The 19,033-nt window shown below is 44.7% G+C and overlaps 1 protein-coding gene across 4 annotated transcripts in view; it reads right to left on the bottom strand.

The window, feature by feature from the left end:
* The window catches only part of Gpld1 (glycosylphosphatidylinositol specific phospholipase D1), a 50,776-nt gene extending 36,916 nt beyond the window's left edge, over positions 1 to 13,860 (bottom strand). Inside the window, exons 1-4 of one of the 4 annotated variants that reach the window (XM_076573082.1) lie at positions 13,606 to 13,860; positions 12,929 to 13,237; positions 8,539 to 8,594; positions 3,568 to 3,646 (exon numbers count right to left, since the gene is read on the bottom strand). In XM_076573082.1, coding sequence (XP_076429197.1) covers positions 3,568 to 3,646; positions 8,539 to 8,594; positions 12,929 to 13,025 — 232 coding nt within the window. In that variant the 5' untranslated portion in view covers positions 13,026 to 13,237; positions 13,606 to 13,860. Of the gene's footprint in view, positions 1 to 3,567; positions 3,647 to 8,538; positions 8,595 to 12,928; positions 13,238 to 13,318; positions 13,490 to 13,605 lie in introns of those variants that run through there. The other 3 variants (XM_076573079.1, XM_076573080.1, XM_076573081.1) reach the window with 3 other exon arrangements.
* Between the last annotated feature and the right edge of the window lie 5,173 nt (positions 13,861 to 19,033).

The following is a 19,033-nucleotide window of genomic DNA, read 5'->3' as shown; positions in this document are numbered from 1 at the left end:
CACTGTATTGCTGGATCCTTTGATTTTTCCCTCCAATAGCTTGTTTCCTCTGTTCTTCCTCCAAGGACAGCTCATGAACAGACAGACCGGAAGAGTCACTCAGAGGATACTTGCACAAGGATGTGCCTATATTCCAACATCTTTTCCCCTGTTGCTCTTCTTTATTTTTATTATTGTTATTATTACATTTGTTTATGGTGTGCCTGTTTGTGTGTACATGCACACTGCATCACAGCACTCATATAGACATCAGAGAACAACTTCCAGGAGTCAGCTTTCTCCTTCCACTATGTGGGTTCCAAGAATTGAACTCAGGTCATCAGACCTGGAAGCAAGTACCTTTACTAACTGAGTCAGTTCACACACACCCTCCCCACTTATTCTCTGGAAGTTACTTTTCTCTGCCACATATTGGTCCTAATCTTCACATCACTCAGGAGAGTATAAACTGTCTTATGAAAACATGGAAAGCCAAGCATGGTGACAACACACATGCAATCCCAAAACTCAGAAGGTGGAGGATCAGGGGTTCAAGGTCATCTTCTGCTGCATGGTGATTTTGAGGCCATACCTAGGCTACACAAGACTTTATCATGAAAAAAAAAGGGAAGGAGGGAAGGAGGGAGGGAAAGATAAATGATTTATAGGTAGAGGTAGATAGCTGATAGATGATAGATAGATAGATAGATAGATAGATAGATGATAGATAGATAGATAGATAGATAGATAGATAGATAGATAGATAATAGGTAGATAAATGGATGGATGGATGGATGGATGCATGGATGGATAGAAGAAAGTTTTGATGACCCTGTCCACACTTCTCAGAACTACTGTTGTGTGTTTTGTCTGTCTTGAAGGATAGTACACATTGAGTAGTGCTTCTTCTTCTTCTTCTTTTTTTTTTTTTTTTTTTTGGTATTTCGAGACAGGGTTTCTCTGTGTAACTTTGCACCTCTCCTGGGACTCACTTGGTAGCCCAGGCTGGCCTCGAATTCACAGAGATCCACCTGGCTCTGCCTCTCGAGTGCTGGGATTAAAGGTGTGCGCCACCACCGCCCGGCGAGTAGTGCTTCTTAAATTTAATTATCAAAGTATTCTTTTCTCTTTCTCATATATAATGTTTCAAGGGACTGTCAGAGTATCAAGGGACAGTGGGACTCCCTGAATGCTGCTCAGGAAATGCCAAGTGAGAAACAGTAGGTTAGAGGTAAGAGCTATGACACACAGGCAAAAACCACAGTGATGAAGAATGACAGACTGAGAGAATGTGGACGTTTGAATGTGGCTGGCCCCCAGAATCTCACAGGGAGCGGCACTATTAGGAGGTGTGGCTTTGTTGGAGTGGGTATGGCCTTGTTAGAGAAAGTGTGTCACTGTGGGGGGGGCAGGCTTTGATGTTTCCTATGCTCAGGATACTGCCCAGTGTCTCAGTTGACTTCCTGTTGCCTGCAAGATATAGGACTCTCAGCTACATCTGCCTACATGTTGCCATGCTCCCAGTCATAATGATAAATGGACTGAACCTCTGAAACTATAAGCAAGCCACCCCAATTAAATGTTTTCTTATAAGAGTTGCTGTGGTCATGGTGTCTCTTTACAGCAATAAAAACTCTAAGACAGAGGAAAAGAGAAAGAAGTATTTATAAATACGAGAAATGCCAAACTTAGCTCTCTGCAATCCTGAACACAGAAGGCAGTAGCACCTTAGCATTTCACTGATGTTAAATTGAGGGGGTTCCTGTAGGTATCCTACAGGGAAGCAAACTCCACAAAGAGAAAAGAATGAAAACCTGGTGCAGACTGACTTCGTCAGCTTGGATCAGACTTGGGGGAGTCTAATAACAGACAGCTTATTCCCAATGTATTTAAACCCAGTACAATTTGAAAAAAGTTTCTTCATGTAATACGATCCCCTTTGCATGAGGAAGTGGAATTACACTGAAACTCAACTCGGTGTCCATGTCATTTCCGCCAAGAAGATGGGTTCTAAGGATACCCTAGCTGTACCAGCCTAAGGGCATAAGGTCCAGTCTGGTCTCGGACATACAGATAGCATGGAGGTCATTTGGGCTATTAGCCACCTCTGGTCCTGGTTGTGGGAGCTTGGGGGAGCCTATGGCCAGAAGGGTCATTCAGATTGCTAGCCAACTCCTGTCTCTGTTGTAAGAGCTTGATATGGCCTGGCCCAACAGATAACACAGATCACCAGGCAGTTAATCATTTCCAATTCTTAGCTTTCTAGATGGAAAAACAGGTTTTTCATTTTTCCCATTGGAAAGACAATCCTGTGTGCTTAACATTTCTGGTTTCTCTGGAGATCTGTGGGTTCAGTGATCTTCGTGCTATGCTCCCAACATTAAATGTCACCACTAAATTGTTAAGAAAAGAGACTTAAAACAATAGATTATCCTGAGGCACCAGAAATGGTTTCCATGGTGACCCGATGCTCCAATGAAATGGAAGACCATCCTTGCAGATTTCTTTCAACACACTTCTGCCTGCAGCAACTCCAACAGTACCTGTTTCAGCCGGCTTCTTTGTGCCCTGGTTTGGGATGGGTTTAGTTGGGTTGGGACTGGCTGATGGACAGACTAAATTAGATGAGAGAAAAGGAGGAGATGGGAGGTCTGGGTATTTATGTTCTCAGTTCTTCTGCTGTAGGGTCAAAATGGGCTGGCTCTGACCCTTAGCTACAGATTCCACTCCTGTTGAGTGGCCCCCTCCATGAAAGTCTCCCACCACAACGCAGTGATCACTCCCCTGCACTGTCCCTGGCGACTCCTTCACCTGTCCACACCCTTAGGAAAGGTACTCTCATTAGATTCCCCTCAACATACGCAGCTGGCTTAGACCATCATAGCACTGGGCAGTGGTCTCAATACCAAGAACAACCCAGGGAGGAGGCTGCCTTAGGGCAGACCCAGAACTGAGACTGTAGGGAACCTTTTGAAAGTCGCATGCTAACAAACACAGAAAGGGCTACCACAGAGCACTAAAGCAAGCAGAGACATCTAGACCAAGCATCACCACAAAGCAAAGTTCCAGAATTTCTATGCTCAAGCAGAAAAGTCACCGATGAACAACGATTTTACATATATGTGTTTATATATAAAGTTATATTTTATTTTTAATTATGCACATGCATTTGTCTGCGTATGATGTATATGTGAGTGCAAGTGCCTATAGAGACCAGAAAAAGGTGTCAGAAAAAGCCCAAGTTACAGGTAGTTATGAGCCACCTAACACAGGCTTCCAAAACCCCATCTTCCAAAAAAGCAGTGTACATTTTTAACCATTGAGCATCTTTCCAACCCAAGAAACATACTTTTTTTTTTCTTCCGAGACAGGGTTTCTCTGTATAGCTTTACACCTTTCCTGGAATTCATTCTGTAGCCCAGGCTGGCCTCAAACTCACAGAGATCCGCCTGCCTCTGCCTCCCAAGTGCTGGGATTAAAGGCATGCACCACCACCACCACCACCACCACCCGTCTTTATTTTTAAAGTCAAAGCCAATCCTGTTCACCAGTAAGTGTGACGTCATTCCTCTGAAAACCCTCCCGTACCTCTTTTGCAGATGCTAGGGTAAAAGGCATCAGGAAACACCGTCCCAGCCTGATAGGCGTCCTGGTGTTCTAAGAGTAGCTGAGGAACAAGAGAATGCAGACATTAGAGGGCAGGGACCAGCAGGCTGGGAGAAGTCAGCCCAGTGCTTTTGTAGCTATGAGAGTCTAGAACCACAATGGACAAGGGCAGCATGAAGGGAAACGTGGGCAGGAGCAGCTGTTCAAAGCCAGAGTACAGTAGGTAGCATATAAAACTTCAGGCCCTTTCCTACATAACAGGCCTGTTTAGAAAGCAGCAAAACTGCCTGTTTAAATGTTACCATCTTTCATTTTCTATTTTTGATTCTCTAATGGAGTAGAATCCCCCTAAGACTATTTTAAATTTTTATTTCTCTATATGTTTTGGTTTTCTGACACAAGATCTCCTGTAGCCCAGCTGGCCTGAACTTGTTATGGAGCCAAAGATGACCTGGAACTCCTGAGCCCCTTGCCTCCATCTCCGAAGTGCTGGGGTTACAGGCTTGTAACAACCACCATACCCTGCCTTCCCTAAGACTAGTCAGCTGATCCAAAATTGCTTTAGGACAAGACTTTTAATGATCTACAGTGAAATAAGAAAAATAGACACACACACACACACACACACACACACACATACACACACGCCTGTGATTTAACACAAATGTATAAGTAGCAACAACAAACTGCTGTGTGCATGTGCAGGGTTATATCTCATGGGCTTTAGTTCATCCTTCATCCTTTCCTTCCTCCCTCCTTCCCTCTCTCCCTCCCTCCCTCCCTTCCTATTTCTATTTTCCCTGTGCTTTAGAGAGTTACAAAAATATTCTTTCCCTTTGAAAATGATGTGACAGCGAAGAGCAGGGTCTTTCTCTAGAACGTCTTTGTTGAACTTTCTGCAAGCTCAGACCAGAGGCTAAGAAACAGACTGAGTCTCCAGCGTGCTTGGCATGGCCCCAGCTCTGCCCTGGAGCCCTCCTGCTTCTCCCACTAGCCTGGAAGCCTGCAGGTTTTCTGCAGCAGAGATGCAGAGGCTCCTGATGGTACTCCAGCACTGCTCACAGGGAGCACAGGACACCAGGTCCACCAGGAGCGCAGGCTGAGGCTACAAGGGCCTGTAACCAGTGCTCAAGATGGATTTGCGTTCTCCTCAGCAAGACTGTTGAAGTCTGTTGAATCTGTAGCTAGCCAGCAGGAGAGTTTCTAGTACCACTGTTTTGCATGTCGTTCCTGAAGGCCTTTCTAGACATTTCTAGATGCTGCTGGAGCTGTTCCTCTGACTCTCACGCAGGTAGGACAGCCAGTTCCTTAGCTCCTGGCTTTTACAATTTTTTGTTTGTTTGTTTGTTTTGTTTTTGTTTTTCGAGACAGGGTTTCTCTGTGTAGCTTTGCATCTTTCCTGGAACTCACTCTGTAGCCCAGGCTGGCCTTGAACTTACAGAGATCCACCTGGCTCTGCCTCCCGAGTGCTGAGATTAAAGGCGTGCACCAACATTGCCCGGCACTCCTGGCTTTTAATCCCTCTCTGTCTACGCTAGATCAAGGAGCTTCTGCAAAGGGGCCATGAAGGACACAATCCACAGTCAAGTTTGGTGGTACAATTGTTTTCTTTTTCAAAAAATAAATTTGATTTATTATTATTATGCATGTGTGATATGGATGTGTGTGTGTGTGCATTCACCTGTGTGGATGAATGTGTGCTACAGCACACATGTGCAGGTAAGAGGGCAACTTTCAGGAGCAAGTTCCCTCCATCCCCATGGATCTAGAGCTCAAACCCAGGTCATCAGCCTTGGTACAGAGTGCCTTTACCCAGTGAGATATATCACCAGCCAGACAATTGGACTTCCATCACTTAAAATCATAAATAGCAAGATATAGAGACAGTTCAGTGGTTAAAGGCTCTTGTTGACCAGAGTTCAATTCCCAGTACCCCCAACAGGAAGCTCACAATTGCCTGTAACTCTAGCTCCAAGAGATCTGATGCCCTCTTATGGCCTCCACAGGCATGTGCTCATATGTGGCTGGCACACACACACACACACACACACACACACACACACACACACACACTCATACACATAAATTTTTAAAAAGCATAAATAATCGTAGCAACTTCTGGTTTAGGAGTTTGATGTGTGTTAAGCCTTTCTTACACATCAAGGGGAAGGTAATCATTATAATAAGCCATTATCAGACATAGGCAACTAACAGATGAGGTAATAGAAAAATTTCTACTCTTTTGAAATATATTGAACCTTATTAATAAGTTAATAATTAAAAGGTCAAGTTAAACCTAGAATGAAATACCCTTTTGTGAGACAGGGTCACTCCTAACCCAGGCTTGCTTTGAGCTCACTATATAGTCAAAGGAGGCCTTGAACTGTCTTCAGCCTCCCAAGTGCAGGAATGGCAGGTGTTTACCACCCTGCCCAGCCCAATTTTGCCGGCAAGGGGAAAAAGAATAAAAAATAAACCATAAAAGCAAAACCTCCATCAAATCTGAATATTTATCAAAATTTCCCAGTAAAACACAAAAGGAATTAAGGCTGTTTGTGTGTGCGTGTGTACTATGAAGTACATATACATGAATGTGATTTTTGTTCATGCTTCCTGACTCAGACCTTCCTCCAAAAGTGGAATGTAAAAACTAGAATTTCCCTGCCCCAGGTAGGTCCCATAAACTCTAACTTAAAGGTGGGGACATTTTGGCCTGAGTCTAGCCCTAAAGAAATGTTACCCTGTCTGATAGGAAAGGACAGTTGAGCAATGCTTGCTGGGCTTTCCCGCCCACGCTAGGAATGTTAAATCAGACTCATTGCTGATGCTGTCCGGCTTCAGGCCACACAATAACACCTCCATAGAATTCCAAAGGACAAGGCTACATTTTATGGACAGCTGGGCACAAAAAAAGCTTGAAAGAATGTAAACAATACCTCATCCTGAACCAGAGAGATGGCATGCACCTCCCCCGAAAACACACACAAGATAGATAAATATAATAATAATAATAACAACAACAACAACAACGTATTTAAGGAACTCATTGTGAAACTAGGAGTGGGGGAAGCCCCAACTCAATTGGGGGAAAGTGCTTGTGTTTGGGACCTTTTTCCAGAACTTGCTGCATGCTGTGAGAGCCAAAGTTACATTTTAAGTTTTAGTTACTATGCCTTAGAGATCCATGAAACAAAAAGATGCCTCTGATCTACAAGGCCCTTGCCCAAAGACATATAGTTCCTGAAATGCTGGAGGCTACTGTTTATGGGAGATAACAAACCACATGTTCCTGAAATGCTGGAGGCTGTTGTTTATGGGAGATCACAAGCCACATGTTCCTGAAATGCTGGAGGCTGTTGTTTATGGGAGATCACAAGCCACATGTTCTCACTCCCCTAAACAAGTTTGTTTGCCCCATCTGCACCAGATGTGCTGGATCACCTGCGGGCGGGACGTTCACAGGCAGGAAATAAGTCAGGGTGTGCACTTGCCCCTGACTGGATATAAGCTGGAGGTACATCAGGATGTATGCTTGCCCCTGATAGGACCTCATGGGAAATACTTAAGCTGCTGTAAAACTTTATTTGGGGCCATTTTTTTTTCTGGGAAAACAAAGATGGACCTGGCCAGTATTTAATTAAAGTTTGCTTCAAATTTGGCTTTAAACTGTGGTAGTGGTCTTATTCTTGATTGGTGGAATTAACAACGCCTGTCTATCCACCTGCCTTTCTTTTTACATTTAGTTATTTGTGCATGTGTGCCATAGTCCATAGGTAGAGGTCAGAGAGCAATTTTCAGAAGTACATTTTTCCCCCCTTCCATTGTCTGGGGTCTAGGGACCAGATTCAGGTTGGCAGGCTCAGCAGCCACCACCTTTACCTGCTGGCCTGGGTCTATCTATAGTAAGATATCTTTGTCTAAGCCTCCTTCTTCATCTTAGAGAATAGAGTGAGGGTCTCACAGGGTCTAGGGACCAGATTCAGGTTGGCAGGCTCAGCAGCAACCACCTTTACCTGCTGAGCCATCTCATCAGACCAATGGACTGAGTCAGTTCTGATGTCGCAAGAGATTGCTAACCACTGCTATCAATGTTAGTCTTTAAGACTCATCTTTGCCACAGAATGTTAAGTATTATATTGTTATTGTTATTATTATCATACAACCAGTAGCAGTGCATAGGGACACAATGGGTTAAACTGACTTCAGGATGGGCACAGGTGACCCGTCACACAGTCCTACAGGTGAGAGGAGAGGAGACACAGCAACAGCACACTTCTTCATAAAGACCTCCGGCTTCTGAGTTCAAGCTGAGGCTACAATTCTTATCTAGAACATGTATGGCCCTGGGTTCAGTTTCCAGTGATGATATACTCTAGACACACACACACACACACACACACACACACACACACACACACCAGAGAGAGGGGGGGGAGAGGGAGAGAGAGAGAGAGAGAGAGAGAGAGAAGGAAAGAAAGACTTCCTGCTCCTCCTTCTGATGATAAAGTTGTGGACAACACATAGTGATAAAAAGTAGAAAATGAATGAGTGATTTCTCTCAAGTAAGACCTCTCTTTATAAGAAAAAAAAATTATATAAAAATTATTTCAAGGGTCAGAGATGTAGCTTACTAGTAAAGCTATTGCCTAGCATGCATGAGGCCCTGGATTCTATACCAAATATTTCAAAAAGCAAAGAAACAACATGTTTTCAAATTATGAATTATATTACCTAAATATTTAAATTTTAAAATGTTTAAAATTTAAATAAATATATATTTGTATACATACATATATAATTTCTGAGTGGCACTGGAGGAGATGTGCACCTTTTAACCACATTAGTTTTATAAGGATATAAGCACAACTCTTAGTATTAAAGATATGTTTAGACCTTTGTTTGGCACACACAGAGGGAAATGTATGTACAATCAACAGAAATCCAGCTCCCTACCTCTTTGTAGTTAACGCGTCCATCTTGAAGCTGAAGAAACTCCAGAGCCCTGTGTCCTGAAAGAAACGAATACCATATGAGCTAAGTTCAATTGTACTTACCAGAGTTCATATTTTAAAAGATTTCTTTTAAATTGTGTGTGTGTGTGAGTGTGTGTGTGTGTGTGTGAGTGTGTCTGTGTGTGTGATTATATGTACATGAGTGCAGTTACCCATGCAATCTAGAAAAGGGCATAGGATCCCCTGGAGCTGGAGTTACACACAGTTGTGAGCCCTCCAGCATGGGTACTTAGACGTGAGCTTGGGTCCTCTGCAAGATCAAGAAGCACTTTTACTTTTTTTTATCTCTCTAAGCCCGCAGAGATCATTTTTTGAGGAAAAGAGAATTTTTCAATTGCAAACTATGGAGAAAACTGGAAATAAAAAAGTAAGGTTGTATTCACTTGAGGTTTTCTTTAGTCATAACTGTTTTTGGTTGGTTGGTTGGTTGGTTGGTTGGTTGGTTGGTTGGTTGGTTGGTTGGTTTCAGACAGGGTCTCTCTGTGTAGCCCTGACAGGCATGAAACTCTGTAGACCACACTGGCTTTGAACTCCCAGAGATCCACCTGCCTCCTCCCAAGTGCTAGGATTAAACGCATCTTTCACCACATCTGGCTAAGGCATAATTGTTCCAAAAATATTTATATTATATTATTATATTAACCGTAACTGTATCAGAATACAAATCAAACTTGAATGGCTATTTAAAATTTCTTCTTAACTAACTATGACCTTGGACAAGTTACCTAACACTGTAAACCTCAGTTCCCACCTCTGAGAAATGAAAACAAAATGCTACCTTACTGGTTGGCTGAGAGAACCACAGAAAATAAATACTGAGTGAGGACAGAGTAACAGTCATTTGGGAGGAACTTGGGAAACAGAAACTGTCATGGTATTTGCCTCAGAACTAAGTAGATAAACCTAAACACAAAATACAAGAAAAACTCAAAGCATGGATAACCAATGATCCTCAAGTGCAATTCATGATTGAAATAATTCAGAAGGACAAGGTTACCTCGGAAAGTTGCCTATTCCACCCTCTACACACAGACACATAGAGATCCAACCTGAACCTTAGCATTAGAGAAAGGGCTGACCTTCCTGGGAACACACATTCAATGGCAACACCTTATTTCTACTGTGAATCACATTCACTTTTTTTTTTTTTTTTTTTTTTTTTTTGGTTTTTCGAGACAGGGTTTCTCTGTGTAGCTTTGCACCTTTCCTGGGACTCACTTGGTAGCCAAGGCTGGCCTCGAACTCACAGAGATCCTCCTGGCTCTGCCTCCCGAGTGCTGGGATTAAAGGCGTGCGCCACCACCGCCTGGCTCACATTCACTTTTTTAAAGATTTATTTTTATATGTATGGGGTTCTGCCTACATACATGTGTATGCACCACATGCATATGGTGCCTTCACAGTCCAGAAGAGGGCATTGTATCCCTAAAGTATAGACAGTAGTGAGAGGTCATGTGCGTGCGCTAGGAATCAAACCCAGAGCAATCAGCTTTCTTAACTGCTGAGCCATCGCTCCAACCCTGAATCACATTCATCCTTTTTAAAATCATATATCAATTAAAAAAAAACCACTCCTCTATTGTATTCATTGACACCCTAACAATCAAGTCATAAACCATGCAAATAATCCAGACGCAGGATTCCAGTGTTTTCCCAACACAAACCACTGAACAAGGATAACTCTAATAATGAGTTGACATAAATATCAATCTTCCACTCAGGTCTCATAAGAACTGCAAAAATGAACCAGCTATATCATCTAAGTTGTTGGTAAATATAAGATGGGATTTCAGTTGCCTTATATATGAAAACTCTTAGAATTTGTGCAGGTTTTATTTCATGTATGTCTGTAGACATAGATCATTTTTTTGAAAAGGAGTTTCACTCTGTCATTCAAGCTGGCCTAGAACTCACAGTTATCCTCCTGCCTCTGCCTCCCCATTGCTGGAACTACAAGTATAAGCTACTACAACCTGATTAGGTATTTTTAAATATCCATTAGGATTTACCTATCCATCAGGAACCAACACAGAAACTCGAAGGGTTTTGCTTGCTTGTTTGTTTTACTCCAAAGATTTTTAAAAAGTTATTTTCATTTACCTGTGTTCCCTTTGAGCTTCTGTCGCTTTAGAGTTGGAAGATCCTTCAGAATTCATTAGCTTGCCCTCTCCCAGCTTAGTGGGACACACAGGCACCATGGGTCAGTCAGAACCACACATCTAGTTTACAGCAGGACTGTCTAATCGCCGAGAGGGTCCCTTTCCCACCGTTTCCTGACTCTCTTTAGATAGCAATTTGGATAGAAAGAACAGCAGACTCACGGTCAAGACACAAGCGAGCCAGAAACGGTAGGATCCATTTCCGCATCTGCAAATCCAACTCTGCGTGTCCCTTTCACTGGTAACTGTGATCTTAGGTTCCTGCCTGCCACGGCTCAGGATCTAGATCTACTTTGCACTGGTAAGTGTTCCTACTATATCTGTAACCTTGTCTCTCTTTGTAACTAATAGAGGTGGCATAAGTATGAAATAATGTCATCCTCATTGAAATAAATGAATGCTTGGAACATCAAATCTTCCTAAAATTAATCTTAAAATCACTGTTGAATGTACTCCTATTTTGATTGTATTATGAATTGTCTTATATTCTCCACATGTTAAAACATTTCATAAACACATTTCATAAGAAGCAAATCCCTTTGTTAGGAGAGACCCACACACACGCTTAGGATGGTAGTTATGTAAAGTGATGAGGGTTTTAATTAGATTATCAACATATCACATCACGTATCTTAAATTTATACAATTTATTTTTGTCAATTATACCTTAACAAAGCTAGAAAAGGTAAATCTAAAAAACCTGCCTGTTTTCACTTATCTAAATCCACTATTCAGAATTAAACACCATGACCAAAAGCAACTTGGGGAGGAAAGCTTTTATTGGCTTACACACCCCAATCACAGTCCTTCATGGAGGGAAATCTGGGCAGAAACTCAGAACAGGAACTTGGAGGCAGGAACTGGAGCAGAGACCATGGAGGAACAGTGCTTGCTGGCCTGTTCGCTCACAGCTTGCTCGGCCTGCTGTGTTAGACACCCAGACACCTCCTGCCCACAGTGAACTGAACCTGCCCCATGGATCACGAATCAAGGAAATGCAGCACAGACTTACCTACAGCCTAATCTGACGGAGGCAACTGTCAGTTGAGAGCCCCTCCTCCCAGAGCTGTCGAGGTGACAAGGACTAGCCAGCACCAGATAACCAGTGTACTCTGGATCACTCTGCCTCTGCCCCCAAGGTCAGGCACACTGGAGTGTGTGGCCTTCTCCTGCAGAACTCCTAATGCTAAGCTGGACTCCTGTAATATCAACAACCACCCAGCTTCATCAGTCCCCTTAACCTCCCTGAAGCCAAGCACCTTAATGCCCATAGGTAGCACTTAACCCCTGGGAAGTAATTTAGGTCAGTGATGGAACTGAGGGTGGACCTCAAAGCTCAAATGATGCATCATGCTCATAAGAGCCATTAACAGCCACTTGGCTCAGGGACCCACTGCCACGGCCACACACGGCCCTTCCCGTCTACCTGGAAATGCCCGTCCTTAGAAGTGTAGAAAGCAACAAAAATAATCTCACGCCCCTGCGGTAGCGCCCACCGTCCTTCTCTCCTGGTCCTGTGACTTTCTTCAGACCCCTGCTGTCCTGCCAGGAACACCCGGTGGCCTAGCACAAAGGACCTCGGCTCTCTCACCTACCTATCCCTCCACCAAGCCCACCTGCCACTTCCTAGCCCTGGACACGTCCAATCTTGCCTCTCTCTTCTCCACTGTCAGGCCATTTCCCACAGCAGGGAGAATTGTGCCAATATATGGAATCGATCTTCAATCTCTTTCTCAGGCTTACTGACAGATTCTTGTCCTTTTAATGACACACAGAGAGGGGAGGAGAGATGGCTCTGTTGTTAAGAGCACGCACTGCTCTTGACGGGGACATGATTTGGTCACCAGCACCCATGTTGGGTAGCTCATAATTGCCTGTAATTCCAGCTCCAGAGGGGTCTGATGCCTCTGACCTCCAAAGGCACCTGCATGCGTGTGCACATACCTACACACAAAAACTTAAAACTAATAATCTTTAAGAACTAACACAAAGGGCCAGGGAATGATGCAAAACACCCACAATTCCAGCATTCAGGAGAGGTAGGAAGATCCCCGCAACTTGGAGACCAGCCTGGTCTACATAGTGATCTCCAAGTCAGCCAGAGCTACATCAGGAGATCCTGTCTCTAAAACCCACCGAAAGACAGAGAGATAAGTAAGGCCCAGGACTTACCTATTTCTACATGTGTTGAGAGGCCACAAGCTGAACTTCTGGAGCAGAAAAAAGACAGCAGGAGCAGCAGGCCAGACCACAGCCTGCCAGCAGACATGTTGTTATGCCTCCCCGGGCTGCTCTGCTAATGTGGAGACAATCCAAGCTGTAGCCAAACTATGACTCCAAAATCCAGACACAGACTCCGTGTGTTCCCTCCACACAGGTTACTGACACAGGAAACCAAGCCTCGTTTCAAAATAGTACTGTTTTCCAATCGAGTCCACGGATCAACCACTGTTTAGCTTTTCCAGAACAGCAAACAGACACCTGGGAGGGGAGAGAAAGCAATCTGATGGATCTACAAAGCCTGCTGATAGAGGCTTTCTCATCTCAGCCACCCAGACTTACCCTCAACACGCAACTGGCACAGCAAACCAAACTTGCCTTCAAGAAGATACTGTGCCAGCTGATGGTCACCCTATCAGACTGCCTCCTCGTCTTGGACATCCTGTGCTCACACTTAACAGAGTTTCCTCATCCTCCCAAGCCCCAAGTGCATGCTGGGAAAGCTTTTATGGTGATCACCTAGAACCGGCTTCTCTTTTTATATTTGGCAACAGATACTGACACTTGTCTGTGTTACACAACCCCAGCCACTCCTGGCCTTCTACTCTGGCTCTTCCAACAGGACTTACCTGAGATGTGTTGCAAGGAAGGATTCCTGCAGCCCAAAGATACTGACTGCACCTGGGAGGTGGAGGCAGGAAGCAGGTTAGGGCAAAGAGACAAGGGTCTGGACAATGCTGGGCTCAGAACATACTCATCCTGAAGTAGCCAGTCAGCAACAGGCAGAACAAGAGAAGCAATTCAGGTCATTCATGGACAGAAATGATGGTGATCTTAACACCCAAACGATGCATTGTAAGTGCTGAAAGCCGCCGCCGCGGCGCGATCCCAAAGGACTGGGGGAAACAGCGTTCACTGTCAGGCTAAGCCAGGGGAAGAGATGAATGAACAAAAGACGGCATAATTTGAGTCGGCTGTCTGCCAGGCAGCCTTTGTTTTGTGATCTTAACTCAGCCCCATGTAACCCCCAAGAAATGAATTCTGTAGTTCTCCCCGTCTAGGGACACTGGCCCTGACTACTCATTACTTTTAAGCCATAGGCAAGAAGTCAGCGTTTTGTTTTGTTATGTTTAATTTGGCCATGAGGGTGTTTATAAACTTACACAGCCTTGCTTGCTTTTGGTTTTGTCAATGGGATCTCATGGATGCCAGAACAGCTCTGACCTTATTAGGTAGCCAAGGATGACTTTTAAATTCCAGATTCTCCTGCTTCTACCCCCCAGTGCTCTGACTGTAGTTATGAGCCAGGATACCTAGCCAGACTTAACTTTTTTAAAGTCAGTAAATTCACATATAAGTCTAGAATTTTAGCTCTCTATACAAAAGAAAATAAAACCCCAAAGAACTGACTTCCTGACTCAACATCCCTCCTGACATGACAATCAACTCAAGTGGGAACCAGTTGCTTCATCCACACAATCTGGGGGGCAGGGGGGGGGGAGTCCGCCAGACCACTCTGCCTGCAGAAGTCTGAGGTGGTCCCCCTCATTCTGATCCTGCTCAAGTCTTCAGGTGAGGTGGTAGTGACGCTACCCGGGGACTTTAGTGAACTTAGGAGCACCCAAGAGGGGCCCATCAATAACAAAAATCGGGTGTGGCGGCTGACACTGTAATCCCAGCATTCTGGAGGCTGAGACAGGATGGCTTACAGGAGTCTGAGGCTAACCTGGACTACACTGAGACCTTTCCTTAAAAACAGCAGGGCTGGCAAGATGGCTCTGTGTCTACAGCACTTGCTGCCAAGCCTGAAAGCTTGAGTTCAATACCCAGGGTGCACACGGTAGAAGTAGAGAATTGATTCCCCGCTCACATATACAAGTAAATAAATGTAATAGCAACCTTAAAACAACAAAGAAAGAGAGCCGAAAGAGGACTGCCAAGGATCACCAGGAAAAAAATCCTGCCTCAAAGGGCTAAGCAGATATCAGAAAACCAAGCCGGAGCACCAGAGAAAAGAATGGGTTCCATTTACTAAGCAATACTAATCTCAGATTTCTTGTGTATTTTATACATTTCAAGGTTAGAATGACTATACACACACACAACACACACACACACACACACACACACACACACACACACACTGCAATAAAAAGGAAGGAATTCCTCACTTAGTACAATGTGATGGTTATGTGATAATATTGTTTTGAGTTTTTATAAAGTTTGTGTTATTTTGTAACCATGAAAACAGGATTACATGTTTCTCTTAAAGCTGTGACTTTAAGAGAAGGCTAATCTATAGTTCTCAGTATAAAGAAAACTGCCTGAAATGCTGGGGAGATGGCTTAGTCTTTAAAACACAAGCATGAGGTCCCAAGTCCCAATCCTTATCATCATGTAAAAGCCAGGCACAGTACTGTGCATCCATAACCCCAGTGCTGGGGAGGCAGGGGCAGGCAGATCCCGGAAGTTCGTTGGTCAGCTAGCCTAATTAAATCTGAGCTCTAGGCTCAGTGAGAAACCACGTGCAAGTTATTAAAATACGCTTCTGCTTCTCTATGACTTGGAGATAATGATAGTTTCCACCCTATGGGCCATTGTGAACATCAGATGAGGAAATATACAATGCATTGTGGGGGAGGGAGTGTTTTGAGACAGGGTTTCTCTATGTAGTCTTGGTGCCTGTCCTGGAACTTGCTCTGTAGACCAAGCTGGCCTTGAACTCACAGAGATCCACCTGGCTCTGCCTCCCAAGTGCTGGGATTAAAGGCATGTGCCACCTCTGCCTGGCTACAATGCATTTTTCATGGAGATTAGTATACGGTAAGGATATAATATGTTCACAACTATTCTTCAGAAAGAACTTTCCCACTCAAATTCACTATGGATTTCTATTATTTTTCCTCATTGATTCTTGTTTTGTTTGGGTTTTGTAGTGCAGAGGATCAAATCCAGAGTTTCCTTCATTCTAGGCAAATGTCCTACCACTGAGCTACAGCCCAAACCCACTTATTGATTTATTTTTAATCAAGAAAAAGACTTTGCGTTCAGGTAGTCAATATAAGATCATTTCTAAAAGTTTAAATATGGATACAAAGCAAAATGGGATGGAGGCTGTGAAATGAAAGCAGGTCTTACGTCCAGATAAAGGAGGTACAATATTTTTTATATAAGGCACACATGACTTTAGGCTGTTCTCAGACTCCCTATGTAGCTGAGTTATGCCTTGATTTCTTTTTTTTTAAGTGTGTGTGTGTGTGTGTGTGTGTGTGTGTGTGTGTGTGTGTGTTTATCTGTGAGTTTGAATGCAGGTGTACCTATGAAGGTCAGACGACAAGTTTCAGGAGACACACACACACACACACACACACACACACACACCACACTTTGTTGAGGCAGGGTTCCTCTCGAGGCAGGGTCTGCTTCTCTGAGTATTCCAGGCCGACGGGTGCTTCCAGATGGCTTACCTGCCTTCCCCTCCCATCTTGCTATCAGAGCGGTGGAATCGGCAGACACGTGCTACCGCATCCCCCTTTTTACACGGTTCTGGAGACTGAACTTGGCCCTTAAGCTTGTGAGGCAAGCATTTGTACCCACTAGGCCATCTTCCCAGCCGTACCTTGAGTTCTCAAGCTCTTGCCTCTACCTCCCCACGCTGGGAATGCAGGCGTAAGTCCCCAGGGCCCGCTTTAGATATACTTTTAGTGTCCAGACTACAGCAGTTCATTTCTCCAGGACATATGCCACTGCCATTACGGGACCATGACAGCAGCTGGGGGAGAGGGTGGACAAAGCCGGAGCTGGGGCCTTAGAGACAGCTCAGCAGGTAAAGGGCTTGCTGCCCAGTCCAATGCCTGGGCCCCACATGGTAGGAGGTTTTCACCAACTCTGGCAACCCTCCCCCTCCTCCACACAAATAAATACATTTTAAAAGCCAGGAGCTGGAAACTAATGGTGCCCAAGAACATAAGGAGAAAAGCGAAAACCCCGCCCCCTACCCCTACCCCACCCACCCCTACCCCACCCCACCCCACCCCACTCCCTCACTCCCACCTCCCCCACTCCCACCCCCAGTGCATTTCCCCCATGGGTCCTAGTGAGCATACCTATCCAAGATCTAGGAGCCGCCAGAGAAGTAAGCTAGGAGGCTGGAGAGAATTGTTCCCACTCCACACGGGGCTCTCTGGGGGGGGGGGGGGGGGCGCACAAAACAGTATGGGAATCGTCACTTCTCAGACTACGGAGACTGTTGCCTTGGTGAGCTCCCTCCTTCAGCAAACAAGTAAATAAATGATGATTTGACTACTGCGTTGGTGTGAAGATAATATAGCGGGATTATACCCAAATCGGGGTTTCTTTTCCCTTCTCACTTTAAAAGAAATAAACACTGAGAGTGATAAGATCCTAGGTGGGCAAGTCAGCTGAGAAGGGGAACAGGAAGAATTTGAAACAGCTTCTCAAGCCAGGGTGGCGACACAGGCCTATAACCCCAGCGCTTGGGAGACTGACGAATTCTGTGGAGTTCTGAGTTCAAGGCCAGCCTGTGCTACATAGTGCCTTTCAGGTCAGCTTTGGCTACAGAATGAAATCCTGGTTTTTATTTCTGGTTTGTTTGTTTGTTTTAAGTTAGAGAGAGAGGATAGGTGGGAGAGAGGGAGGGAAGAAGAGGGAGAGAGGGAGAGGGACAGAGAGACAGAGAAACAGAGAGACAGAGAGAATAAATCCTACACTGGAGCAAATAATGCAGGGCTGGAACCTGAGATGCACAGCTGATTTCAAGTTTGTGGCCTACAATGATTAAGACCCGCTCTGAAGGAATGCCCAGAGAAGGTAGAATGGGCCGTCAGCAGAGCTCCCCCTGCAGGCAGCAGGCAGGAATGCCCAGAGAAGGTAGAATGGGCCGTCAGCAGAGCTCCCCCTGCAGGCAGCAGGCAGGAATGCCCAGAGAAGGTAGAATGGGCCGTCAGCAGAGCTCCCCCTGCAGGCAGCAGGCAGGAATGCCCAGAGAAGGTAGAATGGGCCGTCAGCAGAGCTCCCCCTGCAGGCAGCAGGCAGGAATGCCCAGAGAAGGTAGAATGGGCCGTCAGCAGAGCTCCCCCTGCAGGCAGCAGGCAGGAATGCCCAGAGAAGGTAGAATGGGCCGTCAGCAGAGCTCCCCCTGCAGGCGGCAGGCAGCCAGGCCAGCCGCTTGTGATAGCACCCGAGGCCCTGCTTACCTTGACCTGGAATTCCCTCAACAAAATACAGGACAAAATAGTAAACAAAGGAACACAGGCACATACATGTGCACACCCACTCTGCACACACAATTAAATGCTGCTGTTAGATCTTCTGCCAGATGTGACTGGCACAAGGCTGGGAGGCTCTGACTCAGCAGAAGACAAAGTCAACAGTTAAAAGGACATCCTAGGCATTTTCCAAATGCAGTATCCTAACTGGGGCATGTAGCACTTGCCTGTAATTCCAGAACTCTAGGAAGGAAGGCTGTGAGATGTAGGTCTTCCTTCTACTAGGGTACACAGTAACATGTTTCCTCAATAATAATAATAATAATTATTATTATTATTATTATTATATTTTTAAAATGAAGAACCTGTATATTCTAGAAAGGCCAGCAAGACACTCACACAATTTATAGTAATTGATCATGAGGAAATGTTTAATCTTGGGATCTTAAAATAATGCACAGGGTTGAGTTGCATTTGACCCCACATATTCTGAGCACAGACCTGCTATTTCTTTTATCCAAATTAACTTGGGGTTCCTTGATGCTGTAGAGTTCGGGGTACAGGTGTAACAGCAGGATGAAGATGCTGTTTAAGGTGACCGCGCTATGTTCAATCATCACACTCTTTTTTTTTTTTTCTTATAAAGGAAAACATTTAATTGAAGAGGCAGCTTACAGTTTCAGAGGTTTAGTCCATTATCATGGTGGGGAGCATCATGGCATGCAGGCAGACATGGTGATGGATCCCACAGGCAACAGGAAGTAGTCTATCTCACTGGGCGTGGCTTGAGCATATATGAAACCTTAAAGCCCACCTCCACAGTGACACA

Source organism: Peromyscus maniculatus, chromosome 5, assembly GCF_049852395.1.
Source record: "Peromyscus maniculatus bairdii isolate BWxNUB_F1_BW_parent chromosome 5, HU_Pman_BW_mat_3.1, whole genome shotgun sequence".
NCBI lineage: Eukaryota > Metazoa > Chordata > Mammalia > Rodentia > Cricetidae > Peromyscus > Peromyscus maniculatus.
The sequence above is the reverse complement of the archived record's forward strand: the minus strand, read 5'-3'. Positions and strand labels throughout refer to the sequence as shown.